The 18646-nt window shown below is 40.6% G+C and overlaps 1 protein-coding gene across 5 annotated transcripts in view; it reads right to left on the minus strand.

Annotated features, from left to right (window-relative positions):
* LOC100067086 (zinc finger protein 39) overlaps positions 1-18646 on the minus strand; it is a 51305-nt gene that overhangs the window by 24689 nt on the left and 7970 nt on the right. Inside the window, exons 3-6 of one of the 5 annotated variants that reach the window (XM_070275111.1) lie at positions 17970-18096; positions 17629-17721; positions 2733-2794; positions 1264-1401 (exon numbers count right to left, since the gene is read on the minus strand). In XM_070275111.1, the coding sequence (XP_070131212.1) occupies positions 1330-1401; positions 2733-2794; positions 17629-17721; positions 17970-18096 (354 nt within the window). In that variant the 3' untranslated portion in view covers positions 1264-1329. Of the gene's footprint in view, positions 1-1261; positions 1402-2690; positions 2795-12141; positions 14783-17628; positions 17722-17969; positions 18097-18646 lie in introns of those variants that run through there. The other 4 variants (XM_070275112.1, XM_023636208.2, XM_070275119.1 and 1 more) reach the window with 4 other exon arrangements.

An 18646-nucleotide genomic window follows, 5' to 3' on the forward strand; every position in this document is an offset into this window, starting at 1 on the left:
CATCAACCAACCAGCATCTTAAGTTACTTTCTTGATGACAAATTTTGTTAACAGAGATAACAAACTTAATAAACCCAAGTAGAATGAAAGTAGTGTGTCTGCATTATACTCAGTGTTGATAACTTTAAAGACAAGCCTGTTTCAATAAACCGGTAACTTGAAGCTAGCTTTTAATTACTAAAGATTGATCCTAGATCACGTAAATTTGAGAGCAATTGAGTTAGTTTCCGAGGTTTTGGAATTCTTAATTTATAAGTGCTTAATTTTAAGCCAATTAAATAGAGTTCTTTCAAATCAATCAATCTTAGCAACACTATCCAGAGGTAGAAAAATATCACCTACATACATAGACATACATAACACGTAGACAGATGCAGTGATCTCATAGCTTTTGTTTTAAAAATTTCAGCCATGTCTCAGGTACAAAGTTCAAAGGAATTGTTGGATCCAAATTGTGTTTTTGGCAGGTGGACTAAGTTAAGGTTACTTGCTCAGATGTCAAGTTTCAGCACTAGAGGTGGTGCAGAAGGGAAGGAGGACGATGGCACCAGAAGTGGGGCCTGAGCATAAGATGAAGAAAACGGGGGATGGGAAAGAGAACCCTCAGAAGCCATTTTGTATTCCCTCAATTTTTTAGTTGTTTCAGCTAATTGAGATATGGTATCTTGTAATGTGCCAATTTTAGAGTTTGTGCATGTTCAGAAACCTCTAGATACCAATTAAAATAAGCATAACATTCATTTTACTTAATTTTAGAGGTGTAGTCTTCCAATTTGGTTTGAAGAAAAATAACTTTGGGGAGATGGAAAGTTCTCCATGATGGCCATTGTAATTCTGGACTACTCTTGGTCTGTTTGGCCCACTTCGTGAAAAACATGCATGGAGGGGGCCCAAAGTTCTTAAACATAAACCCAGTCAGGATCCCTGAAGGAACTTTTCCATTAGAACAGTTAAATGACTGGGATCCCATTTCTGAAATTTCCTCTGAAAACCCAAGAAAGTTGCTAGAGTCCTAGCCCTGATTCCCAAAGGAATCAGAAAACTACTGGACTTTCAGCAAGGCCAAGCCCCACAAGAAACTGTGCTACTTTCAGAAAACAACTGAGTATTCACCAAGGTCGACATCTTGAACCCAAGAACAGAGCCTGAACCAGGAGCACAAAGTTCTTCCCCCAAGGGAACAAAGCCTCTCCCAATCCTGAATAAAGTCAGAGAGCTCAGAACACAAAGGTAGGAGAACTCAAAATCTGAGAAGAGACTCACCAAACTGAAAGTAGGCAGGGACTCATGAAAGCGATGAACTCAAGGGGCTCGATGTGGGTATCTTGCTCAGTTCTGGGGGTTGTTGTCTCTTGGGGGTCGCCTCCTTTGGATCCCACTTTGAACACCAAATACGTCAACCTTAAAAATAAAACAGCCAGTTATTTTACCAGCAGAATGAGTTTATTCAGGAATGGTCAAAGAATTGAAATTTGGGATGTGCATGCTATGGCAGACCTTAGGCAAATCCAGAAATCAAAGAAGAGTAACACTATTTTATAGGGAGGAAAAAGGAGGATATTGGGAGGGGATGTTTTGAACAAAAGTCCATTGGAGAAAGGCAAGAGTTCAGGGTGGTGATGGTTTCTTATTGGCTGAGTGGCTGGGGTCGCTGATTTGTTTGGGATGCAATGTACATTTCTTCCTGTAATTAACAATTCTTTTTTGTTGACCTCTTTCATATGGGGTCTTTAACTGGCTATCTTCCAGTTGACAACTTCTTTCTGTTGGGGTCTGTAATTGACCATCCTTCCTGTAATTGATCTAGAGTGGTACTGCATGAGAGCTCCCCCTTTTGGCCTCCTGACTCCATTTTAAATGAAGTTTCCCTTTATTCATTTTCACAATACCAAAGTATGCACAGGGGAAATATCACAATGTCTCCACTTAAAAAAAAAAAAAAACTTCCAACAAATGTGGCATCTCTCTTTAAACCTATTAAAAAGGTGCTTGTTCTCATCCACTAACATAATTTTTGATTCATCAATCGACCATATTCCAGTTGTAAAAAACGCTCTACTTTATATACTAGAATAAAATAGCTGGGTCATAGGGAATGTGCACTCAAAAATCATTGCACAACTTTACACTTACAGTGTTCAGTAATTATTTGCCCAGAAACTCCCAAGATCCATTTATCCATTTACCTATCCATTTATCATATCTTAAGTTATTTATGTATTTTGGGGAGATAGACCTGAACTTGAGCTTCCCTTCCCTGGTTTCTGCCACAAACTAGGCAAGGAGTTCAGTGCAGAGGTTTCTCAAGAGTTCCCACTGCCAGCTCTAGTCCTCCCCAAGCCAGGATAGCCCTGCCTTGAGTGATGGGAGGTCCAGGCTGGGGGTGGAGATTGATTCTTGGCCCATGACTTTTCCCTGGTTTTCTCTTTACCGAAAGTATGACCTGCCCCATTCAAATGCCTTTATCTTCTCTGATCCTGCAGTTGCCCCCAGTGACTGTGTTCTGCAGATCCAGGAATGTCAGCTTTGACCTTCCCAGCCTAGGAACTTCCAGCTCAGGCCATAGAGACAATTGTGCATAAGCTGGCCTCAGGGTCATATTCCTTGAAAGAGAAAATGAACTTGCTGGGATCAAGAAGCCAGATGACACTATAGAGTAGTAGACTCTCGTCTCCTTTCCCAGGACTTACTTTTCCTAGGCTGATGATTCCCAGGCTCAGGGCCTACCATACCTCTGCCAGCAGGAACTCTTCACATTCTGAATGGGGATGTGGATTTCCTGAATAGGACGTCACTAAGGAGAAGAGGAAGTTGGAAGACAATACTTAGTGATTGTTGGGTAACCTTAAGCAACTCACTTTCTCTCTCTGGGTCTTAGGTATGCTTTCTGGTCAATGTTTGAAGTTTAGACTTTTGAGAACCTATTAAGTGACAGGAGTTCTTATGTTTAATTTGTACTGAACATAGAAGAATGACCAACATAGTTCATGTGGTAAAGATAAAGGTAGTGAGGACAAAGAAGTGGAATTAACTAATTAACAACATATCCCCAAATCAGGCGATATGATTTAAAACCCATTTGCAACAGAACCACACTCATTACCCACCTGGAAAAAGCCTTGGAGAGCTGGAAACTCTTAGATTTGGCCACCCTTAATTGAGCTTTAAACTGTGCCAGTTGGGTTCTGGGCACTTTGCTCCATTATGACAGTATCACAGATGCCAACATCACCTTTGCTAGCTGTGCACCCATAGCCCCTTGGCTTTAAAGATATTTGCAAGCCAAACTCCCAGGCCTAATGCTGCCTTCAAATTACAAGTAGCTCATGATCCTGGTATAATCCTTCCTCTCTGCTAAAACCTACACCACTACACTCTCATGTCTAAAGGGAAATTTGGTAGTGGTTACTATTGTCTGTGCCATCCTAAAAATTACTGGGGATTATTACTTTCCCCAGGAGGCAACTGCCTCATATCAGTTAACCTCTCCACCCCCTGGGGAGAGGACAACCCACTCCCCAGAAACTCTTATTCTCCTGCTCCAGCTTTCCACCATGAACTCCTGTCCTCATTCTCTGACCATGACCACCACAACCACCACTTTCCCTTGTGTTATGAACTAAATATTTACGTCCCCCTCAAATCTATATGTTGAAGCTTTAACCCACAAGGTGACGATGCCTGGAGATGGGATATCTGGGAGGTAATTAGAATTATATTATGTCATGACAGTTGGGCATTTGTGATGTTTGTGACCTTACAAGAAGAGGAAGAGAGAGCACTCTCTTTCCCTGTGCATGCACCACGGAAAGGTCATGTGAAAACATAACGAGAATGTGACCAGAAAGAGAGTCCTCACCTGAACCAAACTGGTCAGCGCCTTGATCTGGGACTCCCCAGCGTCCAGAACTATAAGCAACAAATTTCTATTGTTTAATCCACCCAGTCTATGATATGCTGTAATGGCAGCCTGAGCAGACTGAGACAGATTGTGGTACCAGGAGTGGGGTGCTTCTGTAAAGAATACCTAAACATTTGGAAATGCATTTAGAACTGTGTCATGGGTAAACGCTGAAAGAATTCTGAGGTGCATCCTAGGAAAATGGATGTTAAGGGTGATTTTGGTGACCAAATGAGGAACATGGAAAGTGGAGGAAAGGCAATCCTTATTATAATGGGATCAAAGCAAAAATTCATCAAATCACATAGGAAGAAAGAAACAAAGGAAATACAAAACAACCAGAAAACAAACAAAATGGCAATAGCAAGTCCTTACCTATCAATAATCACTTTAAGTGTAAATGGACTAAATTCTCCTATAAAAGACATAGAGCAGCGAATGGATAGAAAAACAAGACCCAACTATATGCTGCCTACAAAGGACTCACTTCAGCTTTAAGGACACACCTATACAAACAGTCAAGGAATAGAAAAGATATTCCATGTACATTGAAACCAAAATAGAGCAGGGGTAGCTATACTTAGATAAATCAGACTTTAAGTGAAAAATTGTAACAAGAGACAAAGAAAGTAATCATATAATGATAAGGAGTCAATTCATCAAGAGATACACAATTGTAAATATTTATGCACCCAACATCATAGTACATAAATATATAAAGCAAATATTAACGGATCTGAAAGAGAAATAGAAAGTAATACAATAATAGTAGGGGACTTCAATACTCCAATTTCAACAATGAATAGATCATTCAGACAGAAAATTAACAAGAAACATTGGACCTGAACTACACGTTAGACCAAATGGACCTTACATACATATACAGAACATTCCATCCAACAGTAGCAGAATACACATTCTTCTCAAACACACATGTAACATCCTCTAGAATAGGTCATATATTAGGCCACAAAGCAAGCCTTAACAAATTTAAGAAGACCGAAATCCTATCAAGTATCAAGTATCTTTCCCAACCACAAGGGTATGAAAGTAGACATCATTAACCGAACAAAAATTGGAATATTCACAAATATGTGGAAATTAAACAACATACTCCCGAAGAACCAATGAGTCAAAAAAGAATTCAAAAACGAAATCAAAAGTTATCTTGTGACAAATGAAAATGAAAAACATCATACCAAAACTTAAGGAATGCAGGAAAAGCAGTTCTAAAAGGGAAGTTTATAGCAAAAAAAATGCCTACATTTTAAAAAAAGCAAGATATTAAATAAACAACCTAACTTTACACCTCAAGAAACGAGAAAAAGGAGAAAAAAACTAAGCCAAGAGATAGCAGATGGAAGGAAATAATGAAGATTAGAGCAGAAATAAATAAAACAGAAACCAGAAAAACAGAAAAAATCAACAAAATTAAGATCTGGTTTTTTAAAGACACAAAAATTGACAAATATTTAGCAAGACTACTAAGAAAAAAGAAAGAAGATTCGAATAAATAAAATTACAAATGATAATTGAGACATTACAAATGATACAGCAGAAATATGAAGGATCATAAGAGACTACTATGAAAAATTATATGCCAATGAATTGGATAACCTAGAAGAAATGGAAAAATTCCTGGAAATAACCTACCAAAACTGAATCATGTAGAATTAGAAAATCTGAAAAGATTTATTTATTTTTCCTAAAGACTGACACCTGAGCTAACATCTGTTGCCAATCTTCTCTTTTTTTCTTCTTCTTCTTCTTCTCCCTGAAGCTCCCCAGAACATAGTTGTACATTTCAGTTTTAGGTCTTTCTGGCTCTGCTATGTGAGACGTCACCTCAGCATGACATGACGAGCGGTGCTAGGTCTGTGCCCAGGATCTGAACCAGCGAAACCCTGGGCTGCCGAAGCAGAGTGAGTGAACTTAACCACTCAGCCACGGGGCTGGCCCCTGAATAGATTTATAACTAGTAAGGAAGTTGAATTAGTAATCAAAAATCTTCCAACTAGGACCAGATGGCTTCACAGGTGAGTTGTACCAAACATTTAAAGAATTAACTCGAATCCTTCTCAAACTCTTCCCAAAAAAGTGGAAAGGAGGGAACACTCCTAAATTTATTTTGCAAGGCCAGCATTATGCTTATACCAAAGCCAGCTAAAGACAGTACGAGAAAAGAAAAGTACAAGCCAATATCCCTGATGAACATAGATGCAGAAATCCTCAACAAAATACTAGCAATCTTAATTCAACAGCATATTAAAAGATCATGCTTTAATTAAGTGGAATTTATCCCTGGGATGCAACGATGGTTTGACATATGCAAATCAATAAATGTGATATAACACATTAGCAGAATGAAGGATAAAAACCATATGATCATCTCAATAGATGCAGACAAAGCATTTGATAAAATCCAACATCCTTTCATGATAAAAATTCTCAACAAATTAGGTCCGGAAGGAATGTAGCTTAATATAATAAAGGCCATATATAACAAGTGCACAGACAGCAAACTCAATGATGAAAAGCTGAAAGCTCTTCCTCTAAGATCAGAAACAAGACGAGGATGCCCGCTCTCATCACTTCTATTCAACATAGTACTAGAAGTCCCAGCCAGAGCAGTTAGAAAAGAAAAGAAATAAAAGATATCCAAATTTGGAGGAAGGAAGTAAAATTGTCTCTGTTTGCAGATGACATGATCTTATATATAGAAAATCGTAAAGCTTCCCCAAAAAGAAACTGTTAGAACTGATAAATGAACTCCGTAAAGTTTCAGGATACAAAAATCAACATTAAAAAATCAGCTGCATTTCTATGTACTGACAACAAACTATCCAAAAAAGGAATTAAGGAAACAATCTCATTTACAATAGTATCAAAAACAATAAAATACTTAGCAATAAATTTAACCAAGAATGTGAAAGATCTGTACACTGAAAACTATAAAACAGTGATGAAAGAAAGTTGAAAAGACACAAATAAATGGAAAGACAGCCTATGTTCTTGGAATGGAAGGGTTAATACTGTTGCAGTATTCCTACCACCCAAAGGGATCTACTGATTCAATGCAATTTCTATCAAAACTCCAATGGCATTTTTCATAGAAATAAAAAAACAGCACTAAAATTCACAGAGAATCACAAAAGAGCACGAATGGATAAAGCAATCTTGAGCAAGAAGAACAAAGCTGGAGGCATGACATTGCCTGATTTCAAAATATACTACAAAGCTATAGTGAATAAAACAGCATAGTACTGGCATAAAAACAGATATATAGAACTATGGAATAGAATAGGAAGCCCAAAGTTAAATACACACATTTATAGTCAACTGATATTTGCCAAACATGCCCAAGAACACACAATGGGGAAAGGACAGTGTCTTCAATAAACAGTGTTGGGGAAACTGGATCTCCACATTCAGAAGAATGAAATAGGACCCTATCTCATACCATTTACAAAAATCAACTCAAAATGGATTAAAGATTTAAATTTTGAGATGGTAAAACTTTTAGAAGAAATCATTTAGAAATGGCTTTTTGACATTGGTCTGGGCAATGACTTTTTGGATTTTACCTCAAAAGCACAGGCAAAAAAGCAAAAATAGACAAATGAGAAGACCACCCACAGAATGGGAGAAAATATTTGTTATCCATACATCTGACAAGGGGTTAATATCCAAAATATATAAAGGATTCAAACAAATCTATAGCAAGAAAAAACTGGAATAAAAACTGGGCAAAGGACCTGAATAGACATTTCTCAAAAGACACTCAAATAGCCAACGGATATATGAAAACGTGCTCAACATCACTAATCATCAGGAAAATACAAATCAAAACCACAATTCCATATCACCCTACACCTGTTAGAATGGCTATTATCAAAAAGAAGAGATTACAAATGTTGGTGAGGATGTGGAGAAAAGGAAAGCCTTGCACACTTGTTGGAATGTAAATTGGTACAGCCATTATGAAAAAAAGTTTGGAGCTTATAACAATTTTAAATGATCCAGTAATCCCACTTTTGGGTGTATATTCAAATGCAATGAAATCAGGGTCTTGAAAAGATGTCTGCACTTCCATGTTCATTGAAGGATTATTCATAATAGCCAAGTATGGAAACTACCTCATGTCCATCAACAGATGAAGGGATAAAGAAATTCTGTCATTTTCAACAACATGTATGAACCTGGAGGACATTACATTAAGTGAAATGATCTCATTTATATGTGGAATTTTAAAAGGTCAAGTTCATAGAAGCAGAGAGTAGAATGGTGGTTTCTAGGGGCTAGGAAGTAGACAAAATGGGAAGATGTTGCTCATAGGGTACAAAGTTTCAGTAAGGCAGGATGAATAAGTTTTGGAGGTCTAATGTACGGCATGGTGACTACAGTTAATAACACTACTGAAACGTATACTTGAAATTTTCTAAGAGTATAGATCGTAATTGTTTCCACCACATACAAAAGAGGTAACTACGTGAGGTGATAAATATGTTAATTAGCTAGGTTATGGTAATCATTTCATGATGTATACATATATCATAACACGATGTTGTACGTTGTCAATTGTACGTCATTAAAGCTAGAAAAAAATTTTAACTTGAGAGAAATGATTTTGAACCAAGAATGCTGCTTCGAGGCAAGACTTTCATAATTTGTGATGGGAAATTAAAGATAATTTAAGGGACAAAACTAAGCAAACTAACAAACAACAGAAATTCATTCTCTCACACTTCTGGCGGACAGAAGTGCAAGATCGGGGTCACCGGGTTGACATCAAAGTGTCGGCAGGTCCACGCTCCCTCCAGAAGCTCTAGGGGAGAATCCCTTTCTTGCCTTTTCTGGCGTCTGGTGGCTGCTGGGACTCCTGAGGCCACACCACTCCCATCTTTCCCACGGCGGATGCGCCAGGTTCTCCTCTTCTGTGCATGTCATCCTCCCTCTGCCTCTCACTTACGAGAACTCCTGTGAGTGCATTCAGGGCCCACCTGGGTAATCCAGCATAATCTCACCTGCAAATCCTGACCTCAATCACCTCTGCAGAAGCCTTCTCGGTGTAAGGTAACATCCACGTACCAGGGATTGAGGGCTGGTATCTCTGGGGGACGTTATTCAGCATTCCACATCTGGAGAGATCTTTTAGCTTTCAAACTGATTTAAGGAGGAAATGCTGGCTCCCACAGGGCTTTTGTGGTTGGTTTATTTCACAGCAACAGGTGATTTACAGAGAATTTGGTACCTATAAACAGGTGTTGCCTCAGCAAATCCTAAAACACGTGCATTGGTTTTGGGACCAGGTGGCAGGTGAAGGCTGAAGGGCCCCAAGACCTTTAATGGGAGCTTGAAGGACAGTTCGGAAACCTGAGGCTTGAGGAAATGTCCTGTTATGTAGTGGTGAAAACTTTGGCAACTGCTGACTGTGGTAACGTGTAAACTGGCACAAAGAACTCCAGGTAGACTTGAAAGTACCAAATGTGTCTGTTATCCACCGCATCAGGGAGGGTGTGCTCAGCTTCCAGAAGCCACAGCAGTAATTTGAATCGGGAAATTTGAACAGAAAGAATGAACCACGAGAGGTTACCATATGGGAAATTACTCGAGAAACCTTATTAAAATGGAGTCGGGAGGCCAGAAGGGGGAGCTCTCATGCCCTACGTTGAAAGGAGAGCCCGACAGGAAGACTTCCTCTTCTTGACCAGCAAGCTCAGCCCATGGGAGACTGGCACAACTCAGCCAGTGAAAGGCCACTACACCTGGGACTTTGTCCACAACAGCCCTCTCAGCTTCCTCCTCCCCTCCGTAGAGTGTCTCCTTCCTTTGTTGCAGGGGACTTACATGTGGCTCACCGTGGTTGCAGATCCCAAATGGCAATTCTTTGCTGACCCCGAAATAAACCATTTTTGTTGGAGAAATAACTGGCTATTCATTTAAGGTCAACACGATTAAAAGGTATAAAGAAGTCGTCCTGAGATACACAGAGGCAGCCACTGCAGTAAGTGGCTGCCAGCTCAACAGCTGAGGGCGGGTGAGCACGGAGGAGGTCCTGGGAAGGCTGACATTTGCACTTGAGGCACGGTGGCCCCGGGAATGTGGCCCTGCCTCTCTGGTAACAAAACGCTCGAGGGAGGCCTCTGGCCAGGGATATGTGACAGTTGTTGCCACCGTGCTTGCAAAGAAAGGTGCCAAAAAGTGCAAGCCACCACTGAGGAAGGAAGACCAGCGGTATGAACCATGCCAGGGTCTCCCTCCTGCCCCACCTTCACCCAGCTATGCTCACACCGCATGGATACCTGCCACAGAAGGAAGAACAAACTCCATCTTCCTGCTCAGGTTGCAACCTCCCTCCAGGCCCTTTCCTGTGAAAGTCAAAGATTTTGTCAGCTGGGAAAGGAGAAATGTAGTGCCAGCATCCCAGAGCAGAGCAACCAAGGGTGGGTTTCTAGCTGAGACAAAAACTCACAGCTGGCAGTCACATACCATAAGGCATGGATTGAGGGAAATGAACCAAAAATGAGAAATTGTTCAGTTTTAAAGAAGAATCTAGACAAAATACAAAGGAGCCAGGACTAGCTTCGTTTGAAAATAAAGCTGTTCCTCCTCCCCAGCTCCTCCAGTCAGAACAGGATTATCGAAGTAGGAAGTGGCTTCAGGTTACAGATCAATTTCAGGATGCTACCAGAAAATACAGCCTCAGAGTCAATCTCCGGCCAAGGGCGTTGCTGTAAGGCCCTTTCTTGAAACTCTAAGAATGTCCCTTGTAGGTCCTCACAAATAGGTGAGAAATAGGGCTTTTACAAATCTTAGGGGCCCTGTCCCCACATCACTCTCAGTTCGAGGTGGACTGAATCCTGTTCCAGAGAAAATGTGGGTGTGGCTTTCACCTAATGGAGAGGACTATAATTTGGTACATCAGAAATCCAAAAAGTTTTTAAAAGGAATTAGATCAATTCGAAATACAAGATTTAGAAAAAGTTGTAATGAAAAGAGCCTGGGCAGGAAGTAGGACTGAAGGATCCAGTCGGTTACAAAATCAGGCTAGGTGCTGTGGAAAAGGGAGGATGCCTCAGAGCACAGGGTCCAGAGCCTTGGAAATAATGCCCAGAACCACTGCGCCTGGTCAAGGACCTGATGGTGTGCCTGCTGCACCTCAGAGTTTCTATGGACCAGCGACAGCTGACTCCTCCGGCCCCCTCCCCTTTGAAGGGACCATCTGTTGGTATCCCATCTCTGCCACCGTTGTGTGCTGAGTGTGTACAGCAGGGAACCGGTCCCTGTAGGTCACACCTTCAGACCAAGAGCAAACACACACAAGGAACTGTGCCCAAAGAGCCTGTGTGCTCAGAAGCGATAGAGGAGACAGAGGCTAGGTTCCAGCCTGCAGCTTTACAAGCTGATGTCTTTCTGAGACTTACGAGGGTGTGAATGTAGCAAAAGGAGAACCATCTCTTCCTGTCTTTTCTTTGAGGGGCTGTTCCCTACATGCCACAGAGTTTTCCTCATACCTCCCTGGACAGAGGTGGGTCACATGTCCAGCCCAAATGAATCAGAGAAAGAAAAGTTAGTTTAGCTAATCATAAAAAGCTAAATCAAGATAAATCCCTGATTGTGCAGAAGTAGGTAGGAAAATGAAATCAAGACTTTGGCAAAAAGTTGGAGATGGATCTTGTGTAGCCAAAGAAGTCTGTCTGAGCCTCTTACCAATTTATGAAAGTAATTTTGTAAACTATGATCATCACCATCGCAGCTAAAGAGCTCTACAGGTGCCAGGTAATATTGTAAGCACTTTACTTATCTATTTTACTCCCCCAATAACCCTTTGTGGCAGGTTTTAGTATTACTTCCTTTTCGAATATGAAGAAAGAGGCCCAGAGATGTGGAGGTCTAAGACCATGCAGCTCACAAGTGGTGAGCCTGGTTTTACCGTTGCCCCTATTAGCAGCAAGACACTACAGCACTCCAGCATTCAAAATGTGCAAGTCCTCAGTTACACGGCACATGGCTACAGGTACCCCTAGCTATGCCGCTGCTCCCTCAAAACATATGAGGAACAGGAAAGAAGGCAGTATTTTCCTTCAAGAGCCTACATTTCACTGAGTAGAATGAAGTAACTCACTTTGTTCACAGCTGTTTAAGTTAACAATTAAATATCTGATTTCTGTATTTCTATGTAAATGATGTTTCTAACAGTGCCACTGGCTGGCTGTTAGCTAAAAACTTTAGAAAAGAGATCTGCTTTACTTGAGACACTTTAGTAATAATTTCATACAAATTTACATACTAGGAGTAGAAAAAACCATGTAGTACAATAATTTAGACAACGTATTTACCAACATATAAGAGGTTAAGAGTGAAATTTGATATGGAAAACCCTAATGTAAGTCACAATACTTACTAAGGGTATATACTCCCTACACACAATTACACTGGGTTCCATTAAGCAAAACTTCTGTTAACATAGAATGCTCATACACAGAAACCCAACATGCCTCATGTGTACCATTGGGAATAGTTCAAATTTTGTGCATAAACACAATAGGCACAGGGAACAGTTCTAGAGCAGGATTTTTCAGCTCTGGCACTATTAGTATTGTGGCCTATTCACTCTTCGCTGTGGAGGCTGCTTGGTGCACTGCTGGCTGTTGAGCAGCATCTCTGGCCTCCAGCCATTAGAGGCCAGTAGTGCTCCCAGTCCCAAGTTATGGCAACCAAAGACATCTCCAGATTGTCAAATATCACCACCAGCAGATAACCATGGATATGTAATCGTTTTTTAAAAATATTTCAATAATACATTTAATGTTTCTACTTGAAAATCTTCACCCTTACTACCTAAATCGATAGTTTTCCCTTTACAAATTCTGATCCATAAAAAAGTTGTAGCTTTGTTGAAAACCTTGACACCTTAAAGATACTGTGTTTTCAGTGTTCACAAGATCCTCTGATAAAGGCATCCCCAAATTTGTTGTGTTGCTTTTCCCAAATGACTGCACTGATTTTTCTATAAAGACTAGGGGATGAAAGAACATAGCACAGGTTTCTCTACTGTGTGAATTTTCTGATATCCAAGGACTGGGAACCTCTCCCAGAATCCTCTCCAACATTGACAAAGTGAACAAGCTACAGTAGTGTTAGGTTGCAGTGCACACAGATAACAGAAGCCTCGGCTCCACAGCGTATTTCTGTCTCACTCCCCTAACTTACAAATGGAGATTTGGGGGTAGAACTTCTGTCTCAAGTCACTTACCATCTTCTGCCTATGGTTCCTGAGGCCACCATAGGTGTCACCTGCCCTTCACAATCACAGGCATGAGATATCAGAGAGGACAGCATGTAAGCTTTTTTCTGTGTGTGGAAGAGACCTGAATTAATGCTCATCACTTGTGTGTATGTTCCACTGACCAGAGCTCAGTTACATGGTCCCACCCATAGAAAATGGAAGCTGAGAAAAAGACTAACGGTGTGCCAAGAGAAATAGAAAGTGGGTCTTGGAGAACACACTGCCAGCGTCTACTACACGTGATTTCTCTCCTGTGTGAGTTCTCAGATGTTTGCTGAGGTGTGATTTCTGGCAAAAGGTTTTTCCACATTGGTTACATTCATAGGGCTTCTCTCCCGTGTGAGTTCTCTGATGTACAGTGAGGGCTGACCTCCGACAGAAACTTTTCCAACATTCTTTACATTCGTAGGGTTTCTCTCCTGTGTGAGTTCTCTGATGTACAGTGAGGGCTGACCTCCCACAGAAAGTTTTCCTACATTCTTGACATTCATGCAGTTTCTCTCCTGTGTGAGTTCTCTGATGTACTGTGAGAGCTGACTTCTCATAGAAGGTTTTTCCACATTCTTTACATTCATAAGGTTTCTCCCCTGTGTGTGTTCTCAGATGTACAGTGAGTTTTGTTTTCACAAAGAAGGATTTCCCACATTCATAACATTCATAGGGTTTTTCCCCTGTGTGGATTCTCTGATGAACAGTTAGGTGTGATTTATGGCAGAAAGATTTGTCACATTCATCACATGCATAGGGTTTCTCCCCTGTATGAGTTCTCTGATGTATTGTAAGGACCGTTTTGCTAATAAAGGTTTTCTCACATTCACTACATTTATAGGGTTTCTCTCCTGTGTGTATTTTCTGATGTTTAGTGAGATTAGACTTCTTATAGAAAGTTTTACCACATACATTACATTGAAAAGTTTTTTCTCCTAACTGAATTCTCTGAAGCTGAGTGAACTGTAAGTTCTTGCTAAAATTATTCCCACTTTGATTATATTTATGGTGTTGCTCCTTGAAATCAGCTCTGTGAAGACTCAGTTGTGTTGGTTTCTCACAAACGGTCTTCCCCCATTCGTTACATCGATCGCGATCCTCCCCTACGTGACGTCTCTCTTGGGCAATGAGAGCTGACTCATCACAGGCTTGCCAGTGTCCATTATATCTACAGGCAGTGCCTCCCATGCGAGCCCTCCTATGTGTAAGGACTACTGCCTCCTTGTTGAAGCCTCTCCCTCGTCCACTAAATGCGGAAGCCTGCTGCACAGTTTGAGTCTCCTGAGGATGACTAGGACGCTCAGCACATCTGAGGGATTCCCCGGTCACAGGACAGTCCTCAGCTTTCTCTCCAGCAGGCATCTCATCAGGCGCACTACGGAGAAAGGTGTTCTCAAACGCATTAAACTCCTCTGGCTTCATTCCTGAACAGTTTCCACTATTTATAATCAGTTTTGAAATACAGATTGAGCTCAGATTACACGTTTTTCCTAAGTCAGTTCTCTCCTTAGTTGATGTTTTGCTGTTGGTGATTACAGCTTGCCACAAACGTCTGCCGTAATTTTCCTGGCTGGTCTCCATCAGGTCACCCACAGTCTGCACATCTAAAACGAGATGAAAATAACCATACCCATGAACCACACCTAAGCATTTCTCATGGAATGCTCACATAAAGGCAAATAGGTTTCCTTCTGTTCCAGTGGAACAAGACTCCTTAGAAATCAATAATAGGTACTGATTTTATGAGGAGTGTATGATTCTTCTCCCTACTGAATTAATGTAACAAATTTTGTTAATAGATTTTCTAATGTCAAATCATGTTTTTTTTTCTTTTTTAATTCATGAAAAATATTTCGTCAAAATATTCGCCTACTCTCCAGATGTAGATTTCAGTTGAGAACTTTTCACCCACAATGTTTCCATTCTTTTCTCTATTTTATTATCATAATAACTACAGGTATCTTGTGCTAGTCCTTCTCTGGTCATTTGGCCTTGAAGATGGCATAATTTTCCTTGATCAGCTACTTACAGAATACGAGGGAGGGCCATTCATCTGTCACCTAAGCAATATTACTGCTCAGGGACAAGAATTTTCCACCTATATTTGTTTAGTTTTACTCCTCCATGGGAAATGGCTATATACATCTGGGAGGTTTTTCAAATGCATAATCTTTCTTCTCTATTCCATACAAATACAGCTGCCTGCAGATTTTGAATTTTAACCTTATATCCTGTACTTCTCAGAACCGTAACAGGTACAGGAGACTCTAGTTTCCCACACTGGGCTACCTCTCTCTGCTGCTCTAAAGGATTTATGTTCTGACACCCATGCTGTGCCCACCATCTTTGAAAAGTCTTACTTCACTTCCTGGTATGTGCACCCTTGCTTGATAATTCATTGTTTCTGAAGGCTTGTATTTTATGCTTTAGAGTGTCAGCTGTCTCCTAGTTTCAATGACAATGGGGTCCAGGTATGGATCTTATTCTCTGCTGTTTTACAATGACTTCATATGAGCAACTCCATCCTGAAACCCTTGGTTCCATTGGCCTTGAGAAATCATGATTTCCTGGTTCTCCTCCCATGTCACCACCCCTTTCCATGCCGAAAGCTTTGCAGTGTCCTTCTCAGATTCATGATATCTGTCATTTCACGACTGAGAAGGCTTGGTCCTATATTCCTCTCATTTTCTTAACAACTCCCTAGGTGATTTGCTCTAATTCTATGCCTTTAAATGCCAGGTAAGCTAGTGATATTTCACATCTTCTAATAGTGATGTCCACTTTCTAGTGCAGATATATCCCCCTATGTGTTATGAGTCATTTTGGAAAACAGTCATCTCAACAAACTATCCCAAATTAAATATTTAATAATGATCTCAAACTTAAGCTATCCCAAAGTAAATCCTTAAAAATCTCCTCTAAAACTACTTTTTTAAAGCTTCCTTCCTAAGATAACACAGCCCATTTTTCTCTCTCTCACCATGGTGAAACATTTTTGTGGTTTTTATCCCACTAATTAACATATTGTATATTTGTTTTATTCTGACTTGCAATATACTATAATCTCTTTAAAAGTAGGGACATCAGGAGGAAATATTTGCAAATCATGTATCTGATAAGAGGTTAATTTCTGAAATATATAAACATACAACTCAATAACAAAAAATGAACAACCTGATCAACAAATAGGCAGAGGATATGAAAGAACAGGCATTTTTCCAAAGAAGATACACAGATGGTTAACAGGCACATGATGTTCAGCGTGACTCATTATTAGGGAAATGCAAATCAAAACCACAATGAGGTATCACCTCACACCTGTCAGAATGGCTATTAACAAGACAAGAAATAACAAATGTTGGAGAGGACGTGAAGAAAAGGGAACCCTCATATGCTGCTGGTGGGAATGCAAACTGGTGCAGCCACTATGGAAAACAGTGTGGTGATTCCTCAAAAAATTAAAAACAGAAATATCACATGACCCAGTCATTCCACTACTGGGTATTTATCCAAAGAACATGAAATCAACAATCAAAGAGACTTATGTACCCCATTTCATTGTGGCATATTCACATCAGCCACGGTGTGGAAGCAACCCAAGTGCCCATCAATGGATGAATGGATAAGAAGACATAGTGTGTGTATATATATATAGAATAGAATACTACTTGGCCATAAAAAAGACAAAGACAAACACAAAATCATGCCCTTTGCGACAGCATGGATGGACCTTGAGGGTATTATGCTAAGCGAAATAAGTCAGAGAAAGACAAATACTGTATGATTCCACTCATATGCGGAAGATAAACAAACACACAGATAAGAACAGATTAATGGTTAGAGGAGAAGGGGACCAGAGGAGGGCAAAAGGGATAAAGGGGCACATATGTGTGATGACAGATAAAAACTGGACGATTGGTAGTGAACACAATGCAGTCTATACAGAACCTGAAATATAATAATGTACAACTGAAATCTACGCAATGTTTTAAGCCAACATGACACCAATAAAATCATAAAATAAATACAGTAATAAAAGGAGGGACATTTGATTACTGTTGTTATCCCTAAACTACAAAATGACCAGCCTACAAACTGCTCAGTTAACATGTGTTGAAAGAATAAATGAATGTACGAAAGAATGCCTGAAAGAAAACAGTGAATGAGAATGGAGGAAAGGAGGGCATCTGAGAACCCAGAGAATCTGATTAACGAAGAAAAAGTTGTAAGAGGAGGCAAGTAGGGATTGGATTTGGGTAGACAGAAGTTATTAAGAAAAACAAAGGGAGGCGGTTTATGCATCTTTGGAGACTGAATAACACACATGTCTGATGCATTATTCACCAGCTCTGGACCTGGGGAAAACCACAGGTGAAAATTAGGTCAGCGCGGCCAACATCTGCCGTGCTCTCCTCTTCCCAGCCTCCCTGCCCAGCACGCATGGACCCACCTGGGAGGTTCTGGTTTGGGGGTGCTTCTACAGTCCACGGTTCTGCGTCTTGCTCCAACTTGACGATCACCTCAGGTTTGGTGATGCAATGCCCTGTTGATGAGAAATAATGTAGGACTTTTGCCAAACTGCTTGACGGCCTCTGAACAATGACAACTGCACAGCTGCAAGAGCTGTGTAACAAAGAGCAATTTGAACCTTTAACTGGAGGAGTGAACACACATATTCTTCTCGGCCTAGAATCGTAAACCTAAGTAGCATTTAATTTCATGAACAGTCACACAGTTACCAATAAAGGAAAAACGCTTGCGCTTGGCAGTTATTAGGAGAGTTTTGCTCACCCAATGACGCTAGGCTACTGTAGGTCTCCAGCATCACGTCTTTGTACAGGGTCCTCTGGGCATCATCCAGGTCCTGCCACTCCTCCCAGGTGAAGTGCACAGCCACATCCTCAAATGACACCAACCCCTGTAATGGCACATTTCTCAATTCATCAGCCTGGGTCAGAAGAACATGAAGCCTGGGAGTTCATTTTTTTGTGTGTATTTTGTCTTGTACAGGATGCGCCACGCTTTGTACTCTATATTGTGGGATAAAGAGTAATCACAGCAGAAATATCCTACCTCTGTGTTTATTCACTAGTTCCTAAAAGTACTACCATACAGTTTCCCTTCTAAATCTGGGACTGTCCTTATTGCTAGGGATAAACGGATGAATAAAATTCTGCTCCTCAAAGGAGCCTATGATCTGGTATGGAGACAGGGATAAATGCACACCTGGAATAATGTGTTAGATGAAGGAGGCTCGACACATGTTCAAGGTAGACTGGGGTATTAAAGAGGCAGAAAAACAGTTGTTCCTTGTACTACCAGGTTGTGCTTCACTGAAGAGCCAAACATGTTAGCTGTTCAACGTGAACCACATGTTCTTGTGGATATGAGGCAACAGCAGAAGTCATGAGGGCAGGAAGAACACACACCACAGTAATGGAAGTACACACAGCACCGTGTCCAGGAGA

This window comes from Equus caballus, chromosome 1, assembly GCF_041296265.1.
Source record: "Equus caballus isolate H_3958 breed thoroughbred chromosome 1, TB-T2T, whole genome shotgun sequence".
Lineage (NCBI taxonomy): Eukaryota > Metazoa > Chordata > Mammalia > Perissodactyla > Equidae > Equus > Equus caballus.